This window comes from Miniopterus schreibersii (genome assembly GCF_964146895.1).
Source record: "Miniopterus schreibersii genome assembly, chromosome: 13".
In the NCBI taxonomy this organism is placed as follows: Eukaryota; Metazoa; Chordata; class Mammalia; order Chiroptera; family Miniopteridae; genus Miniopterus; species Miniopterus schreibersii.
This window is the reverse complement of record NC_138113.1, coordinates 48665546-48684021: the sequence shown is the minus strand read 5'-3', so window position 1 is coordinate 48684021 and position 18476 is coordinate 48665546. Positions and strand designations below refer to the sequence as shown.

Below are 18476 nucleotides of genomic sequence, written 5' to 3'. Positions count from 1 at the left end.
ATAAAATATAAACTTTAAGAACTAAGCCCAGCACACTGGAAAGGAGCCACAGCCCATTCAACAGGAAAGCATGTAATTCCCAAACACGTGTTTCAAACCACTGAATGTCACCATCCTGCAGCAAGGTCAACAACTTGCAGCAAGTTCTGGAGATGACTTTGAGTGGTACTCAAGTAGGTAGTCCATAAATATTAACTGAATGAATGACTGAATGAAGCAGAAAACTCATGCACATAGTACAATTAATATGCAGAACCCACAGTCAGTTAATCTGCAACCAGAGCCAGGAAGAGATGAACAAAACACACTCCAAGCATAGTCCAGGCCATTCCCCATGAGCCAGCTCCCTTAGTTATTTTCGCTCTATGTAGTTCATCTCCTCTCACATTTTTGAAATTTGCAAGCCTTCTTTCCCACAATCTTCCTCCCTCTTAACCAGCTTCCCCAGATGAAAACGAAGGAAAGCATTTTCCAGTCCCATCATTTTTTAGACAAGTATTACCATCTCTAACAATCACCCACAAATCCTAAGTGGTAAGGTACAAAGTTAAGTGTAACACTACACCTACCCCTCAGGTAGCTTGTGGGGGAGGCGGACAGGCAAGTAAACAATTACAGGGTAAAAAAAATGCCTGGAGAATAAGGCGGAGGTGCCACTGCATGGACCCGTAACTTTGCTAGCTGAGAGGGGAGGGTGGCAGTCTTAGGAGAACAACAAAAAAACAAGAGTCAAAACTAAAAAATAAATTATAGTAGAATATGCCTGTGACTGTTGTAATAGTCAACACATCAAGTTAGCACTCTAAAGTGACTCTTCCAATGAAAATCCTCTTACTCTGGAAAAAACTGAAGTTATTGACACTGGCACTGAGTATTATCAAGAGAGGAAAACCCCCACACAATTTAGCAGAAGATAACACAAACCGAGTTAGTCATGATGTCAAGAGGCCTTACCCACTCATTGCCTGCCCCTCCTGGCTGAAGGTGACTAGACTGACCCACTCTTATGAGTTCAGTTGGTTTTTCTAGCAGCAGTGCAAGATCCATCCATACTTTCTCCATGACACCCCTTGCGGCCACTGGCCAAGTCTGCTGGACTGCTTGGGACTGTGGCCATGGAAGAGATAAATGGGCCATGTACACGTACTAGATGGACCCACATCCTGCTTCACTACTATTCAAAAAGACAACTAAAAACACGCAAAAGAGCGGGAGAGCAGTAGTAGGGACGGCGCCATGGAAGTTGCCTCACAAGGCAATTTACCACCTCCTGGTACCCAGCTCTTAAGACGGTTCTCGAGGCATGAAGGTTGGCTTGTTTCTGACTCTCTGTGGCTACAGATCATTTCCAAGCTTCATGTCCACCTTGCCTAGCTGTCCTCTGCCATCACCCTCCAGGCCTTGTCATTTACCATCTCAACAACCCCCTCTTTTCTTCACCACTTCCTTAGCACAGAATCTAGGTAATAGGTAATATGATCCCTTTATCTTTCACATAAACAAGGACATGGCTAATATTTTAAAAATTAAAATATTTATAAAAATGCTCTGATATGCATACTTCTAAGGGGCTCTTGACTCAATTTTAATAACTTCAGTGAGTAAAAAAACTGTACTTTTTATTTTAAGGAAATGAAAAACATGGCTCCTAGCACAACACTGAAACTAATCTTTTATAAAGATTTTAATTATGAACAACATTCTAGTTTTTACTTTTATGACTATGAAATGTAGGAAATGTTTGAGTCCGTATTTATGCCAGTAGCCCAAAAGCAATATTTATAATGTAATTAAAAAAACAACACTATTTCTAGGATAATCCAATATGCCTTAACCTTCACTGAAAACAACTTTTGGAACCTCCCGCTAAAAAAACAAAAACAGCCCTGGCAGGGTGGCTCCAACGTTGGTACACCAAGAAGGTTGGTCCCTGGTCAGGGCACGTACAGGAGACAACAGACCAATGTTTCCCTCTCTCCCCCTTACCCTCTCCCTAAAATCAATAAAAACATATCCTTGGGTGAGGATTAAAAAAACAAAACAAAACAAATAAACCACCAAACCTCAGCAAATGTATATAGACGTTAGGGAGCTGATGGCTCAGACATAAGTGCATGGATTTCTTTTTTAAAACATCGCAAGCCTAATATGAAGGGATTTGTTTGGTCATTTCACATCCAAAGTTTCCTAAGTTCTACTGTGAAAAAAAATTTCAATCTTTAAATAAGTTTGCTGCTAATACAACTTAAGATTCTAAAACTAAAAGGAATTTCTTCCAAATTAAATCTCCAATTTAAAAGAGAGTAAAGTTATATTTTATTACATTAAGTTAAACACAAATGTCAATATGGGAAAAATGGGCTTCAAAATCAACTTTATAAGAAATCATGAAATCAAGGGCCCCAGAAATTAAAATATTTACATTCTTATCTTTCTTTTATTGAAAGTTAAGGTAAATGTAATTCATGATTTATTGAAATTGAAAAGGTGTAAGAATGTCATAATCTTTTACTAGATCAGAGTTAAAGTAAAGTAAACTGTATGACATGGTAAAGATCTTTTCAGTGGCAGTTAACTTACTTTGCTACATGAAGGCAAAAGTCACTACATTAAAACCACATACTAATTACCAATCTTGTCTTTGCGATCCCCAAATTCTGAAAACAAAATTATTGCAATTCACTCTGGGATTATTTGTATGTGGTTTTAGCGTCAATTTTTATTTTTTTTTATTTTTATTTTTTAAATATCTTTATTGATTTCAGAGAGAGGAAAGGAGAGGGAGAGACAGAGATAGAAACATCAATGATGAGAGTCACTGATCGACTAGCCCGCAACCTGGGCATGTGCCCTGATCGGGAATTGAACCCTGATCGCCTGGATCCTAGGTTGACGCTCAACCGCTGAGCCACGCCCGGCAGGGCTTAGCACCAATTTTTAGAAAAGAGAAAATCTGAACCTACCAACTGAAGAGTGGTACAATTTCAAAAAATGGTACAACTTTCGGAAACTAGATTAATGGCCTGCCTACTCTTGTACTTTAGGTTTTACAAATAAACAGTATCAGATGCTTCTGAGAATAACAAAGCAATATGATCGCCTGTCCACTTATTTAGTATCATTTTTACATATGAAAATCTTCAAACAGCTAGGGAAAGCATAAATCAGGTGGAAGATAGGAGTGTATTTGAGATCTTAATGCTATCCAAAATCAAGAGTAGCCCACAAAAAGTTAAGGCACTCAAGAAAAAAACAGTGTCAGCCTTGGCCGGTGTGGCTCAGTTGGTTTAGCATCCTCCTGTGCACCAAAAGGTTGTAGGTTCAATTTCCTGTTGGGGCACATAAGGGAGGCAGCCAATCAATGTTTCTCTCTCACATGGATGTTTCTCTCTCTCTCCCCCTTCCTCTCTCTCTAAAATCAAAGAAAAAAGCATTAGAAATTACAATAGATTCCCTCTGAAATTGGGCAAAATTACGAAGAAAAACGCTGGTAATTAATTATCCCCTTCTCCTGGTACGTCTCACGTTGTGCTGTAGTTAAGGCACCGTGTCTCATTTACTTATCTTCACACTCCTTGGTATCTAGCAAAATGCCTAATACACAGTAGCCGCTGAAAAAATGCTGGATTGACTTAAGGCAATAAATGTATTCCTAGCTCTGGATAGTCAATTAGGTTCCAACTCATGCAAGAACATTCATAACTTCATTTCAGCTAATAAGCACTGAGTAATTAGATGTGTTTTATTAAAATCTAAAGCTATTAAATGGTCTTAAGCTCTGAATAACATATTTTAAAAGTATTTAAAAGAAAGTATGTAGTGAAAATTAAAAAATACTTACAAATAAAATAGAAAATAATTGGTTTCACTAGGTGTAACAGGGCATTAGTATAGTGAACATTAAGCAATTGGGCACTAATGTTGTAAAATATTTACTAATATAACAACATTACAAAGTGAATTAAAGCAGACCCTGAAATTCTGGTTGGGAAAGTCATAACGGGCAAACAGGAAACAATGTAGAGTACTGCCACCCCTGCTAAGACAAGTTCCGGAAAGGTGGGGAACCTCTTTCCCACACCTGGGAACAATTACTTCTATCCCAATCTACAGGGTAATGCTGGAAACTGAGGTACAGAACTGGTTTAGTCCACAGACTCATTCCCTATTACCCCAAAGGAAATGATGGAATACAAAATTCCATTTCCATTTACTCTCCAAAGCTCTAGTCTAGAGCAAAAGAAGGCAAATTATAGCCCTGGGCCAAATTCAGCCACCTTCTGTGTTTGTACAGTCTGCAAGCTAAGAATGGTTTTTACATTTTCAAATGGCAAACCTAAGAGTCATGTTTCATGACACGAGAATTGTATGAAATTCAAATGTATTTGTAAATAAAAGTTTTAATTGGAACATGGTTGTGCTCATTCATTTACATGTTGTCTATAGCTGCTTTTAAACTACAATGGCAGAGCTGACTTCATAGCTCACCAAGCCACAATATTTACTACCTGCCCCTTGGTACAGAATGCTGACCGCTGAGCTAAAGCATTCTCTATGCTCCTGGCTGCATCTCCTTTCTCAGAGGTAGTCCACTGCTTCACAAGGCAGAGTCTAAGCTTGATAGATGTCCATCCTGGAGCTGTGTTGTCCAAAGTTACAGCTTACATATACATAATATAGTGCAACACATTAGGGTGGATACAAAGACAAAGTAACAAATTACATGCACACGGAAGGCACTGAAAAGGAAACACATTGCAAGTACATTACAGGCAACACAGTTCAGATTTTTCACCAGGCTACTACATCCAGTTCTGGGTCACACTACTGAAAGGAAACAAGAACTACAGAGAATTTGAAGGTGGATAGAAGGATACCTCTAAAGAAATGCTAACAGAAATGGAATTAGTAGGTCCAAAGAAGAGAAAGGTGAATAAAGAACTAGAATAGTGAGGGTGTCAAACTCTGTATTTGTTGATAGGTTAAATTCCCACTGATGAAAGTAACGGCAGCCTGAACATCTAATGAATTAAATGTGATTCTCAATGCAACTGCCTTAGGCCATAAACTAGACCTTTAAAAGATAATTACTTGTCAAATACTGTACTACAAATCTTCAACTGATGTATTATAGGAATGTTCCTTTTTCAGAAACATCTGGTGTTATATAAGTTACCAGAAAAGGTGTGCTATTAATGTCCTAAGGTTCAGTAATATTCAAGCAACTAAAAAGTAATATAAGTTTGAACGCCACATGCTTTTCCACAGGGCCAAGTAAGGGAGAGTGGGCTTAGATTACAGAATTTGTTACATTTAAGACTACTAGCACTGTGGGATTTTAATTATTCTAAAACACCGATTTTCAACCTTTTTCAACTCACGGCACACACAAACTAATTACTAAAGTTCTGCAGAACACAAAAAAACACATTTTTTGCCACGCTGATTAAAAAAAAAAGTATAATTTTGATTCATTCACACTGGATGGTTATTGTGTTGGCTGTTGTCATTTTTTTATTTGACAATCTAAGGAAAAAGAGATCAAGGCCCCTGACTCTGATCAGGTATTGCATATTTTAAAAATTCTTGCAAGCACACTGGTTGAAAATTGCTGTTCTAAAAGATTACTGAGGATAAAGGAATCTACCTAGGATACTACTCAATTTGAATACTCAGTCTGGAACTACCTGCATGCTTTCCTGAAGCAAGGAGAATGGGTCCTATTGCTATGATACTGTAACTTTAACTCTTCCAGTTCTTATGAGCAAGAGGGCCTGAAGCCATTGCTGTTAATTTTGTCTTGAAGGTGGTCAATGTACACACAACTAGAGTCTAATATAAACTTTGATATTCCAAATTAAAATTTGATTAGAATTACAATGTCTTTTAAATTACATATAGGGAATATATTTCCATTAAGTAGAAAAATGTAGAAAGTTAAGTACTGTTTCAAAATATTCCTATGAGCCTAAGTACATTATTTCAAAATGTCCACAGCTGTACACAGTGAGTAAAAAAAGTGCATTATATTTCCTATTCAGTTTGTGAAGATCAAAATACAGAATCCTTGAACACAAAATATTCTTTGAGTCAATCTCAACATTGCAACTAGTAATGCAAATTTGCTCTCAGTATCATTTTAACCAACCTGAGTTTTTAAACCTCAAAATTCCAAGGCCCGTATTTCCCTAAGAATATCCTTCCAACGGGTGTGAAGCACACACACTAATCTGACTCACTAAACGTTCTCCACTCCTACCTACATCACCTGTACCTACATAGGACTTTAAAATCAAGAGTACACAATACTTTCCAGCCACTTCTACAATGTTGCATTAACCTTATTAGGATAAAGTTTTCCCCAAGTCTCTTAATACTTTTTACTTAAAGACCTGTGGCAGCGAAACAAAGAAAAACACACCTCCCTCCTCTTTTTCTAAACCATATGGCAGTAAACTGAAGTTAACTTATTTTATTTATTTATTTATTTTTTACCAGCGCAACGTCTATATATGGGCCCTGAACATTTTTCTCTTTGTACCCTGGGACTGGGCTAGAGCTGTCTACTTATTTGCAACTGTGCCCCATCCTGTTTTTATAGCTCAAAACCAAGCCCCAAACTCCCCCCGACCATTCCTAGACCTCCCCGCGGGCACTTCCCAAGACCCGGTCCCGGTAGGTGGTGCACGCCGCGAGAGGGGCCGCGGCCGGCCGGGGACGAGTCCGCCCCGACCAGGTGACGGCGCGGGGAGTGTGCCCGCCGCGGCCCCGCCGGATCCGCCCCGGGAACTTGGTTACCCGAGCCCAGGGACGCGCCGAGGCCTAGCCGCGAGGCCGGGCGGCGGGGGCTTCCCGTCCCCCGGCCGCCCAGCCTTCCCGCCTGCCCTGCGGTCCTCCGCAGGCAGGGCCACTCGCCGCCGTCTCCCGGCGACTGGACGCGCCCGCCGATCCCGAGCCGGCTCCTCGGTCTCCCGCCTCCGCCTGTGGCCCCGCTCGGCGGCCGCACCGGGCCCTTCCGGGGTGGCGGGCGCGCTAGGCCTCGCCGGGGCCCGCGGCTCCGGGATCGCCCGGGCGGGCCGTGGCGGCCGGTATCAGTCCCCGGGGCCCGGCTCCCGCCGGTAACGGGCCCCGCCGCCTCCCCTCCCCCTCCCCATGACAGTGCAAACCCTCCGGCCGGCCCGGCCGCCCCGCCTCCGGCACCAGGCCCAGCTCAGGGCCGCGGCCGTGGCGGCTCCAGCGGCGGCGCCGCGGCTCCCCGCCGCCTCTCGCTCGCTCCCGGGCCCGGCGTTTCGGGGCCCGCTCGGCCCGGCCCAAGTCTCCGCCGCCTCCCGGCCGCCCGCCGCGGCGCCCGGGCCGGGAGGGGTAGGCCGAGGCCCAGGCGGTGGGGGTGGGGGCTGCGCTCACCTTCATGTCGGGACATCCTAGTTCAGACGGTGGCGGCGCGGCCCCTCCCGGGCTCCGGCTGCAGTGTCCCCCGCGGGGTCCCGGCGCTGCCCGCGCAGGCCGGCCGACTCCCACTCGACTCCCGGGCTCGGCCGCGGGGGCGGGGTGGGCAGGGGAGCGCTCCGGCGGCGGCGGCGGCGGCGGCGGCGGGGAGGCGGCGCGGGGCGGGAATGGGGCCGGGCCTGGCCGGGGCTGAGCTCCTCCAGGAGGCGGGTCCGACGCCACGGCTCCTCCGGCGCCCGCCGTGACTCGGTCACTCTCGGGCCCGCCGGCTCCCGGCTGCGGCGCCGCGCTCCTGAAATCCCGCTCCTCCCCTTCCCCGGCCCACCCCCCGCCCCTCTCCCCCGGCTCCCGGCCGCCGCCTCCTCCTCCTCTTCCTCCTCCTCCGCCTCCTTCCGCCGCCCGCACGGCGGCCCCGCCTCTCGCTGCCCGCGCGGGGCCCAGCCAGCCGGAGGCCCCGCGGCCCGAGGGCGCGGCGGGGACGGGGCGGCGGCGGCGGCGGCGGCTCGGGGCGCGGCGCTGGCCCGCGCTCCCCAGCAGGTCGCGGTCGGGGCTCGAGCCCGGCCTCGGTCTGGCCGCCGCGCCGCGCCGCGCAGCGCGTGGGGAGGAAGAGGAAGTGCGGGGCCGCCGGCGCGCGCGGCTCGGGGACGCCGGCCCGCCCGCCCGTCCGGCCGCCCTCGGGCCCTCCGGGGGCCGCGCGCTCGGGGCTGAGGGCGCCCCCGCTGCTGGGCGGGGCCGCCGGTGCTTCCGGGCCGCGAGCGGCCGCCGCGAGGGGCCCCCGCCCTGGGGCGCGGGGCGCGGCGCCGGGCCGCCTGGGGACACGTGCTCGTTCCTTTCCGAGCCGGCGCCCGGCGGTCGTCCGGTACCGCGCGGCCGGCTGACGGGCGATCGCGGGAGGGAGCCGGAGCGGCGGGGTCGGCGGCCGGGCTCCAAGGTCGCCTGCCCGGGAACCATCTTTGAAGACTCGGCGCCCGCCTGCCGGGGTGTCCGGCGGGATCGCGCCAAGTTTGCTCCGGCGCCTCGGCGCGTCTTGAGTGCTCCGCTTTGAAAACTGTTGGGGGCGCGCGCGCGTGTGCGTGTGCGTGTGTTTTCCTCTCTTCCCCTGCCCGTGCACTAGCTCTCCGTCCTTACCCTCTTCCTTGTCAGCTTGGCTTCCAGACGTGAGTTGAACAAATGCAGCATCTGCACGGCCCCTGCCCCGGGCCCGTGGGTAACGCGCGGCGCTGGAAGTGGGTCGCGCTTTGGGTTTGGCTCACCCTCCGCGCGACTCGGACGGGCTCTTGAACCTCGCCGAGCCGCTGTGTCCGGGCTGGGTTGGGTCGGGTTGTTATTTTAATTTACCCTCTTATATCTGACATTGCTTTTTGGTTTGTTTGTTCGCGCGAAAGAGAACTGTGACCCTAAGCGAAGTCTACTGAGACTTGAAGTTCAGTGAAGGTAGTGTTTGCCTTAGGGTAGCCTTCATGTCCGCCATGACTAGCTGTGTGGCCTGGGGCAAATCGCTTAGCCTCTCTGTGCCCTCTTTAAAATGAGCATGATTGCAGATAATAACGTGATTCATGATGGTAATATTCATAGGTAGCTATTTGGAGGATTAAGGACTAAAATGTATGTAAAATATCTAGCCCAGGATACAGTAAAAGGGGTTTGCTACCATATTTCATTAAATCTGGTTTTAAGATACTTGGTATTTGGTAGTAACTAGTGGTAAACTAGACAGCAGCCGGAGGAAGGTTTAAACAAACTGAGATGTAAATGAGGATTTTCATCACCAGAAGTACTCGCATTGCATGTGTGGAGCTTTTGTTTGAATTGAGTACACCGGGGCTGTGGAGGTCCATGCGGCCATTGGGGGGGGGGGAGAGAGAAACCAGCTTCAAGGAGCCTGGCCCACATTTACTGCATGGGTACCCTGTGCCCACACCTTTCTAAGCGCTTGACCGTGTTGGTATGTCCTGGGTACCAAGCACAAGCCTCGATTTCTTGGGCTGTAAAAGTGATGACAACACCCCACAGTCTTGTGATGAGTAGATGATGTTTGTAAATATGTTAAGTTGTAGGCATTATTAATACTGCGGTCAGATGCTGGGCTGGAGCAGGTAGGAGAGCCCCCAAAATATGGAGCTCCAGGAAGGAATAAAAGTATAGAGGTTTTAGTATGTTTTGGTTTGGGGACTTAACTAATTCTGTTCATGAGAACCAGCAGGTAGCTGTCCAAATCTGAAGGGAATATCAGGTATTTAACAGTTATTTCGTTGTTTCCAACCATGCAGAAGGAAGAAAATGACTAAAAATGTTTGTTTGTTTTTCCCCCGTTTGAGTAAGAGTTAGCAGGAATGTTACGGTTATTTGGGGATTTCATGCCTGGAAGACACGTTTCCTCAATTCAGTCAAAGGTCAGGCCCTTCAGCCTGCTTGCTGTCCTGCCACGTGGGAGACTGCATTTCCGAAGAAAGGATTAATTTAAATACTCATACCAAATCGTTCATCAAATGATGTCTGTTCTCCAGAAGTGTTTCCTTCAGTCCTCTCCTGTCCCTGCACCTCCTTGAATTCCTTCCAACCCGTCTTGCATGCTGTGGCCCACTTTTGTTCCCTAAAACGAGCTAATGCATGTTTACACTGGTGGGATCTGAATAAGGTCTTTAGTCTAATTAATCATATCGTCGCTTACAACGATATCGGCTTTGATATTTTTCTACAGTTTTGTATAAGGTATTAGCATTGGAAGGAGTTGGGGCTAGTGTATGTGGGCCCTCTCTGCAACTTGCTGTGCATGTGTGTATTTATTTCAAAGTAAAATTAAACTTTTGGGACAGAAATCGGGTCAATAGGTGCCTGCAGCTGAGAGAGTGGAGGCTGGGGATTAACTACAGAGAGAACTTTTTGAGGTGACGAGAATGTATTAGGTCTTGATTGCGTCAGTGTTTACTGTACACCTTTGTCCTGACTTACAGAACTATACACCTAGAAAGGTAAATTTTACTTCTATGTAAGTTATACCTCAATGAACCTGATTTAAAAAGGAAAAGCGAGCTCTTGTTACCCCAGCCTCCTGTAGTCTAGAGGGTGAAACGTGTAATGAATGCCCAACGATCTTTTCCAGCCTAATGACTTTTCCTTCGTCTGCCAAATACCCTGTGCTTTCTTGTACTATAGTGATTCCTGCCTCTGGGCATTTGCATATGCTCTTCCCTCTGCTTAGAGGCCGCACAGGAAATAAAGCCCAAATTCAAATTCCCTGTACTCTGTTAAACCTCCCTTGCCTCTCAAGCGTACCAGTGGCTTCCTCCTCTGTGTTCACTTAAGCCGGGCTGTAATTTTTCTTTAGTTTTCATCTGTTCTGTCAGCTAAACTCTTTCAGGACAGGCAACCACATGATTTGTTTCTATTTCTGGGATGCAGTGGTGTTGAATGGGTGAATGAACGGATGATTTAAAGCTGGAAGAAAGCTTTAAAAAACCATTGTCAAAGTGTGGGCAGGGTCCTAAGACCCTTTTTAGAGGGTCAGTGAGGTACTTGGGTTTTCTTGTATTCAACTAGCACACCTCAGTGGATTGGGTGTAGAAGCAGAAAAGAGAGTCCAGCTGTCTTCAGATAAGCCAAACATTCAAGTTATTTGCACAGTGTGTCACACTTCCAAATTTTTCTTTTGAAAAAGTTACTTTTCTTAAAAATACTTATGTTACTAGGAAATAGCTTTATTTTAAGAAATTAAAAAAAATAGATATAATTCACATTTTTTTAAAGTTCTTTGGTATCTCCGATAATTTTTAAGAGTGTAAAGGTGTTCTGAGACCAAAAAGTTTGAGAATCTCTGCCTTAGAGACTGTTACAGGCCCCTCATTGTTCAAATGAGAACTGATAATGATGCTGACATTTAAAGTAGTGCCATGGTCCATGTGGCAGGCCTTGTTACAAGCACTTTATGTGCAGGTGCTGTTGTATCTGATAGGGAGAAGGGCATGTAATAAGAATAGAGCTGACCAGGGAGAAGGGCACATAATAAGAATAGAGCTGACCAGCTGTCATGGCTCAGCAGTTGAGCATTGACCTAGGATCCAGGAGATACCCGTTCAATTCCTGGTCAGGGCACATGCCCGGGTTTTGGGCTTGATCCCCAGCAGGGGGCGTGCAGGAGGCAGCCAGTCAATGACTCTCATTGATGGTTCTCTCTCTGAAATCAATAAAGACATATTTTTTAAAATATTAAAAAAGAATAGAGCCACAGTTGTTTAATAATTATTCACCTTATTAACTATAGATATGAGGTTTTCTTACAGACCCTGGGAAACTGGAAGATGAAACAAGGCTGTAGAAAGAGAAGTTGCCTCTATGGGTCCATTACTCAGAAAAGAAAGAGGTTTTGAGAACAAACCAAGGACAGGACACATTTTTATTTGGTTGCTGTGCCTGGACCCTCACCCCCTCCGGGAGTTTGCCTCAGGAACGCTGACCATTCTCCTGTTCCAGGAACGGGCTGAGCTGTTTGTAACATAGAGCAGGGGTAGGGAAACTTTTTTCTGTCAAGGGCCCATTTGGATATTTATAACATCATTCACAGGCCATACAAAATTATCAACTTAAAATTTAGCTATGAGTGCCCTGGCCAGTTTTGCTCAGTGGTTAGAGCATCGGCCCTCGCACTGAAGGGTCCTGGGTTCAATTCCAACCAAGGGTATGTACCTCTGTTACAGGCTTAATCCCCGGCCCTGGTCTGAGCGCAAGTAGGAGGCAATCAATCAATGTGTCTCTCTCACATCAATGTCTCTCTTCCTCCCTCCACCCCTTCCACTTTTTCTGAAAAGGAAAAAATATCCTCAGGTGAAGGTTAAAAAAAAAAAATCTATGAAAAAAGCTCCTAGATTTATTGAATTTTGAGTCCCTCCTGTGGTTGCCTTGGTAGAGTCAGACCAAATGATTTTGCTGGCCATATACAGCCAGCGGGCCAGATATTCTCATCTGACCCCTGTCATAGAGGATTAGCTGCCCTGTTATCTGACTGAGCTGAAGGCTGGACTGCAGACCCTCAACCCCCACCCCCACGCCCCCTCCGTTTCCCTGTTAACACTTGTAGCTCACAGCTGCACGCAGTTATCTCCCTCGCTTGTATATAATCAGCCAACTGTCAAGAGGAATCAGCAGAACTTCCAGGGTGATCGACTGCTCTCCCCATGCTGCCGGCATTATTGGAATAAATGTTCATAATATGATTCAACCCTGTCTCTACTTAATTTGGCTCAAGTAGTGACAGGTGGCCTCAGGCCCATTTAGTGTCTGGTATTATATCTTCATTTTACTCATAAGGCAAGTGAGATACAGAGAAGTTAATTGACTTGGCCACGTACCTAGTCACTCTTAGAGCCTAGTCACTAGTTGAGTCACTATGTATTCCAGATGCCCAGCTGCTAACTAGTTTTCTGCCACCTCCCTGGAGGCCTGGAAAGGGTCAAAAAGACATACCTGGTTGCCTCTATACTCCATCAACCTCACAGACACTGCAAGAATCACATCCCCAACTTGCCTTGAACTTGCTTTACAGTTTTCATTTTAAATTCTGCAACCCTGAGTATTTTCAAGCCTGGACTTGCAGTGCCTTGATTTCAAATCTAACCATGTGCCCCTGCACTTAAACCACCCACTCCCCTGTCCTGACCAGATCTGGGCTCTAATATATGACCTGTCTTATTGGTAAGTGTTTATTTTTTCAGTTTTCTTTGCCAATAAGTCTATTCTTTTACTACTTTAGGACCCCAATTTCTTTATCTTTTCATTCGGCCTTTTTTTTTAAATTTCCTTTTAAACCCATTCTAAGTGAACTTTTATTTTTTTGTAATTCTCACCCGAGGACATTTTTTCCATTGCTTTTCAGAGAGAGTGGAAGGGAGAGAGAAACCAATTGGGTGCCTCGTACATGTGGCCCAACCGGGGCTGGGGGTTGAGCCTGCAACCTAGGTACGTGCCCTTCACTGAAATCGAACCTGGGACCCTTCAGTCCGCTGGGCAGTGCTCCAACCACTTAGCCAAATCTGCTAGTGTCTAAGTCAACAACTTTGATTATCCCTCACATATTTCATAGAAAAGGGAATATGGCAAACAGTTCAGGGTGCAATGAGTAAATGTAGATTTGAACATGCTCTATACAGCTGGGAGCAGGCTCTTCCTGACATGCACAGCACTGCACTTGTCCATGCTCCTTTGCAGACACAGCAATGGGTGCAGCCCATGGGGGAGCAGGAGCAGCAGCTCTTCTTGCAGGAGGTGCCTTTGCAGCCTTTGCATTTGTAGGAGCTGGTACAGGTCCAGGAACCAGCAGTGTTACAGGAGCAGCGGGAGTCCATTTCCAGCAGAGGTGAGGCAGGAGGGCCAAAGCAGAGGCGAAGAGTCGCTTGTGCTACTGTAGTGCGTGGTACTTCAAATTATTCTCACAACTCTCCATTCGTAGGAGCCCTTATTCTCAAGGTTAACCAGCTCTGCAAACTCCCAATCCGGAATCAATTGCATGATTTAATTTCTCCCCACCTATATCTTCTTGGGTTGTAGAACACAGTGTAAAAAACAAAAAAAGAATACAGATCATGGGGAGAGGGCAGTTACAAAATCTAGTAGGTCAACTTCAGCCCTTATCTTTGATCAGCACCCACTACCATTCTTCTCAGATTATTATAACCCTTTACCACTTAGCTTCAACTGCTTACTCACCCACATTCCCAGTAGATGACCACCTTCTGATACACAGAGGGGGTAAAGTTCCAAAAGCAAGAACTCCCCCTCCCCACTACGAGCCTCCAAAAGAACCTGTACATGTGTATCTTGCTGCCTCTCCCAAAAGAACTGAGATGTCTTTTTTCTAGTTAAATCCCACCTCTGCTTATGATCCCACTTCATGACCATGCTCCTTCAGCCACTCCCTTAACATCTGTACTTTCAACCACTCAGCCTCTACCAGTTCATTCCTTGTGGCTGAAAAAACACTCCTTCAGCCCGGCTGGTGTGGCTCAGTGGTTGAGTGTTGACCCATGATCCAGGGGATCATGGTTCAATTCCTGGTCAGGGCACATGCCCCGGTTATGGGCTTGATCCCCAGTAGGGGGCGTGCAGGAGGCAGCTGATCAGTGATGTTTCTCCTTTCCCACTCTCTGAAATCAATAAAAACATTTATAAAAAACAAACACCCCTTCAATCCTACACTCTGTCTCGTTACTGCCCTATTGTTTCTTTCTTTTTAGAGTCAAACTTTTTGAAAGAATTGTCTTCCTCAGCCTTATAACCTGCATCATCTAATTGCTTGGCTTGTGATGCTGTGGGCCACTCGTTTTCTGTGATACCACATTTATCTGCCCTCCCGTGCGCGTGCTCTTCCTGTATCCCCTGTTGGGTTGAGAGGGGTCACCGTCAACCTAGTCAGTCACCCAGGATGGAACCCGACTCTCATCCTAGACTTTCCTCCCATGGCCAGTCAGTCCCAGTGGATTTCACCTGGTAAACACTGGTCAGGTTCACCCTTTCCGTTTCTGTGGCCGCCAAACCATTTTAGTCTCCTCGAGACTCAGAATGATCCTGGTCCCTCACCACTAATCATACTCCCTCCCTACCACTTTCCAGCTAGCTTTTTTTCCTTTTTGATTAAATTTTGAAAACCACAAATACAATACATGGTCAGAGAAAATCTGGAAAACACAGAAAAGGGTAAAGAAATTAGAAATCACTCATAACCTTACCACTTGGAGATAATAAACTGTGTTGCATTTTGATGTGTTTTCTTGCTAGAGTTATTGTTCAGCATCACAAATTAGATCATGTTATTTCTCTGCTTACAGTCCTTCAGTGGCTCACTTTCAGTGCTTCCCCATCTCACAGACTACCTCAAATTCCTGCCAGGGTCTGAAGTCCCTGCAGGGTCTGCCTCTACTTCTCCAGCTTGTCTCCTGCCGGCCTCTGGGTAGTCGGTCTTTGATGGGTTGCCGTGGCTGCAGGGTGGTCTCCTTTCTTTCCTGTCTCAGGGCCTCTGGAATGTTCGTACCTGATTTGTCTTATGGTAACTTAATTTAAAATCATCTCGGAGAAGCCTTTCCTGAACACTAGCTAATACCACAGCCCTCTCCCTACTGTTGTTTTTAATCTTATTTTTATTTTCTTAATATTCACATGAATTATTACAACCATTCCAAAATGGGATTTCAAGAGCCGCAGACTTGCCCATTCTTTGATACAGCAATCCAGCTTCAACTCATTTAGTCTATTTATATCACTATTGATGTATGCAAAGATTTTAGATACAAGAATGCTTACCGCAACGTTCTTTTTATTTTTATTATTTTTTTAAATTATATTTTTATTGATTTCAGAGAGGAAGGGAGAGGGAGAGAGAGAGAAGAACATCAATGATGAGTCATTGATCAGCTGCCTCCTGCACGCCCCCTGCTGGGGACTGAGCCCTCACACGACTGAACCACGAGCTCCTGGATCCTAGGTTGATGCTCAACTACTCAGTCACGCTGGGTGGGCCACAATGTTCTTTTTAATATTTAAAATTGAAGACAACCTAAATAAATTATGGTTTATGCAAACCCAAAGGAGCTAGAAATATATTTGTGGTATATTTGAAATATATTTGCAGTTAAAAAAAAAAAAAAAGCAGGTTTCAAACATACACTGATCCTTTTCTAAGTGATGTATATATAGCATGATGACAGGTTTGTTTTTTAATAAAGCAAATACATAAAGACTGGATGGATGTCAGACTCCTTAGGGTTCAATATGGACAATTTGTATTATTGGTTCAATTTATACATATTTATTGAGAGTTTTCTGTGTCTACGGAGGACACAGGATGAAAAGACCGTGTCCATGTCCTTGAGACATTTGCATTCTAGTGGTAAAATTAAATTAATTGTGCCATTCTGATAAAGTGGTAAGGGTGTCTTGAGAGCTTATGATGTGGATGTGAAAGGCCATTTCCCCCTTAATTCTGAAATTTTCTTTAATGACCATGTACTGGTTTCATAGCCATTTTGTTTCTTTTATGTTTAAAGAAGCTTGGCATTGAGATGAATGGGAAGTAAAAGGTGGTGAGTGGAGGGGGCCCAGAGCAAAGGGAACGTTTCCGATTGTTTTTGGAATGGGACATCCCAGTGTGATTGTGCGTGTGCGTGTGTGCGTGTGTGTACTGGTGGGGCAGGGGGCAGGATGGCAGAGCCAGGAGGAGCCCAGGTGTGATTAGCTTTCACCAGGAGGGGGCAAGACAGCTCATTCTCTGCTGACAGTCTTCAATAGGGACGGAGTCAGTTGGGTAGAGCAGGAAGCTGTGGCAGTCACGCCTCGTGGCCTTCGTTTTCTCAAAGGGGAGGGTAAGGTCATGCCATTTTGTGTCTCTGTGTCTGATAAGTTTCTATTACTTCCCCCTTTAAAAATCAGCTGTAGACCCCTGCCTTTGGGAACCATTTCCTGACCACTAGCTTCTAGTGTCCTGGGGCCACTTCCAGTAGAATCATCTTGGTGGGGGGCTGGGGAGGGAGGCATTTGTTAAGGCTTTGGAGTCCTTGAACCCTTTAATACTTGATCAGAGTTTCTGAGGGGTGGGGCCCAGGGATCTGTGTTTGAAAGAACACCCATGGGGATCCTGATAGTGCAATAAAGTTGGAAAACCACCCCACTAAGTGCTCCCAATTCATTTTACAATTCTCCGTTATTGCATTAAAATTCTTTTCGTTGCCCTCCGATCTGTCCTTGGGAGGGAGTGTCTCTTTGTTTACATACTTCTAGCTCAGCCCTGCATTTGGCTATCACAGTGGGCTCTGGGTGCTTATTTGTGACATGAGTGATGTGCCCCAAACTGGAGCTCAGGTGTCCTGATCCCTAGATCTGCTGTTTTTGCAGTCACATGTTTTTAAAAACCTCACAAATTGCTTTCTTCCTTGGCGTTGTCTACGGAAGTGGCAGCCACCTCCAACTCGGCACCACCACTGCCCTCAGACCCCTCGTGAAACCCAAGATTGTCAAAAAGTGGACCAAGAAGTTCATCCAACACCAGCCAAACCGATACGTCAACATTAAGTGGAACTGGCGGAAACCCAGAGGCATTGACAATAGGGTGCACAGGAGATTCAAGGCCAGATCTTGATGCCCAATTTTGGTTACTGGAGCAACAAGAAAACAAAGCACGTGCTGCCCAGCGGCTTTCCTGGTCCACAGCGTCAGGGAACTTGAAGTGCTGCTGATGTGCAACAAATGTTACTGTGCTGAGATTGCTCACAATGTCTCCTCAAAGAGCTGCAAGGCCATTGTGGGAAGGGCAGCCCAGCTGGCCAACAGAGTCACCAACCCAATGCCAGGCTGCACAGCAAAGGAAATGAATAGACAGATTGTGTACACATTGTGTTAATAAAACCTTAAAATTCTGCCAGAAAAAAAACAAAACAAAAACCCTCACAAATCCACATAGAAAAGATTTGGGGGGAAATGGAATCTATGGAGGATTGGTTGCCCTAAGGAAAGTCAGAAAACAAGGCCCTATGATACTGAAGTGAGTAGAACTACCACAAAGGGGGGAGCAAGCAAGCCCCTGCAGCCTGCTTTGATTCTAAGGGTCACCCAAGTCTCCCCCAAACCCAGCAAGGAGTTAAAACACACTCTGGGAAAGAGCCCTGGGATGATACAATAAGGTGGGTGCTCCCAGGTAATGAGTCATATAATAGAAGGCGTGTGTGTGGCTTGCATGGAGAAATTATAGTGTATCTCCCACACTATCCAAGGATAAAGATGCTCTGAGACTATTGGCCAGTGCTGGTAATTTAGAGAGAACTAGTCTAAAAGACTGCCAGTTCATCTTGGGAGAAATGGGTATGTCTTCTAAGAACAGCTAATCTTTTAATAAAGGTCTCTATTGAGCATCTCTCATGGGTCAAGGGCTGTACTAGCTGCTAGAGATGTGAAAGTAGGCACAACAGGCACAGTTCCTGCCCTAAGGAGTCAGTATTATTCTCACCCAATTCCCAGCCTGTAATTTGGTATTCTTTGCGGATTTGCCTGGC

General features: G+C 45.9%; 1 protein-coding gene and 1 pseudogene across 2 annotated transcripts in view; one reads left to right on the top strand and one right to left on the bottom strand.

The window, feature by feature from the left end:
- The window catches only part of KCMF1 (potassium channel modulatory factor 1), a 65444-nt gene extending 57689 nt beyond the window's left edge, over positions 1 to 7755 (bottom strand). The window contains exon 1 of the mRNA XM_081156046.1: positions 7405 to 7755. Within this exon, the coding sequence (XP_081012172.1) occupies positions 7405 to 7420 (16 nt within the window). The 5' untranslated portion in view covers positions 7421 to 7755. The remainder of the gene's footprint in view (positions 1 to 7404) is intronic.
- Positions 7756 to 17326: 9571 nt separating this feature from the next.
- On the top strand, positions 17327 to 17802 carry LOC308566266 (large ribosomal subunit protein eL32 pseudogene; annotated as a pseudogene). The gene has a single exon. The product of its transcript is annotated as a large ribosomal subunit protein eL32 pseudogene (transcript).
- Positions 17803 to 18476: the final 674 nt, after the last annotated feature.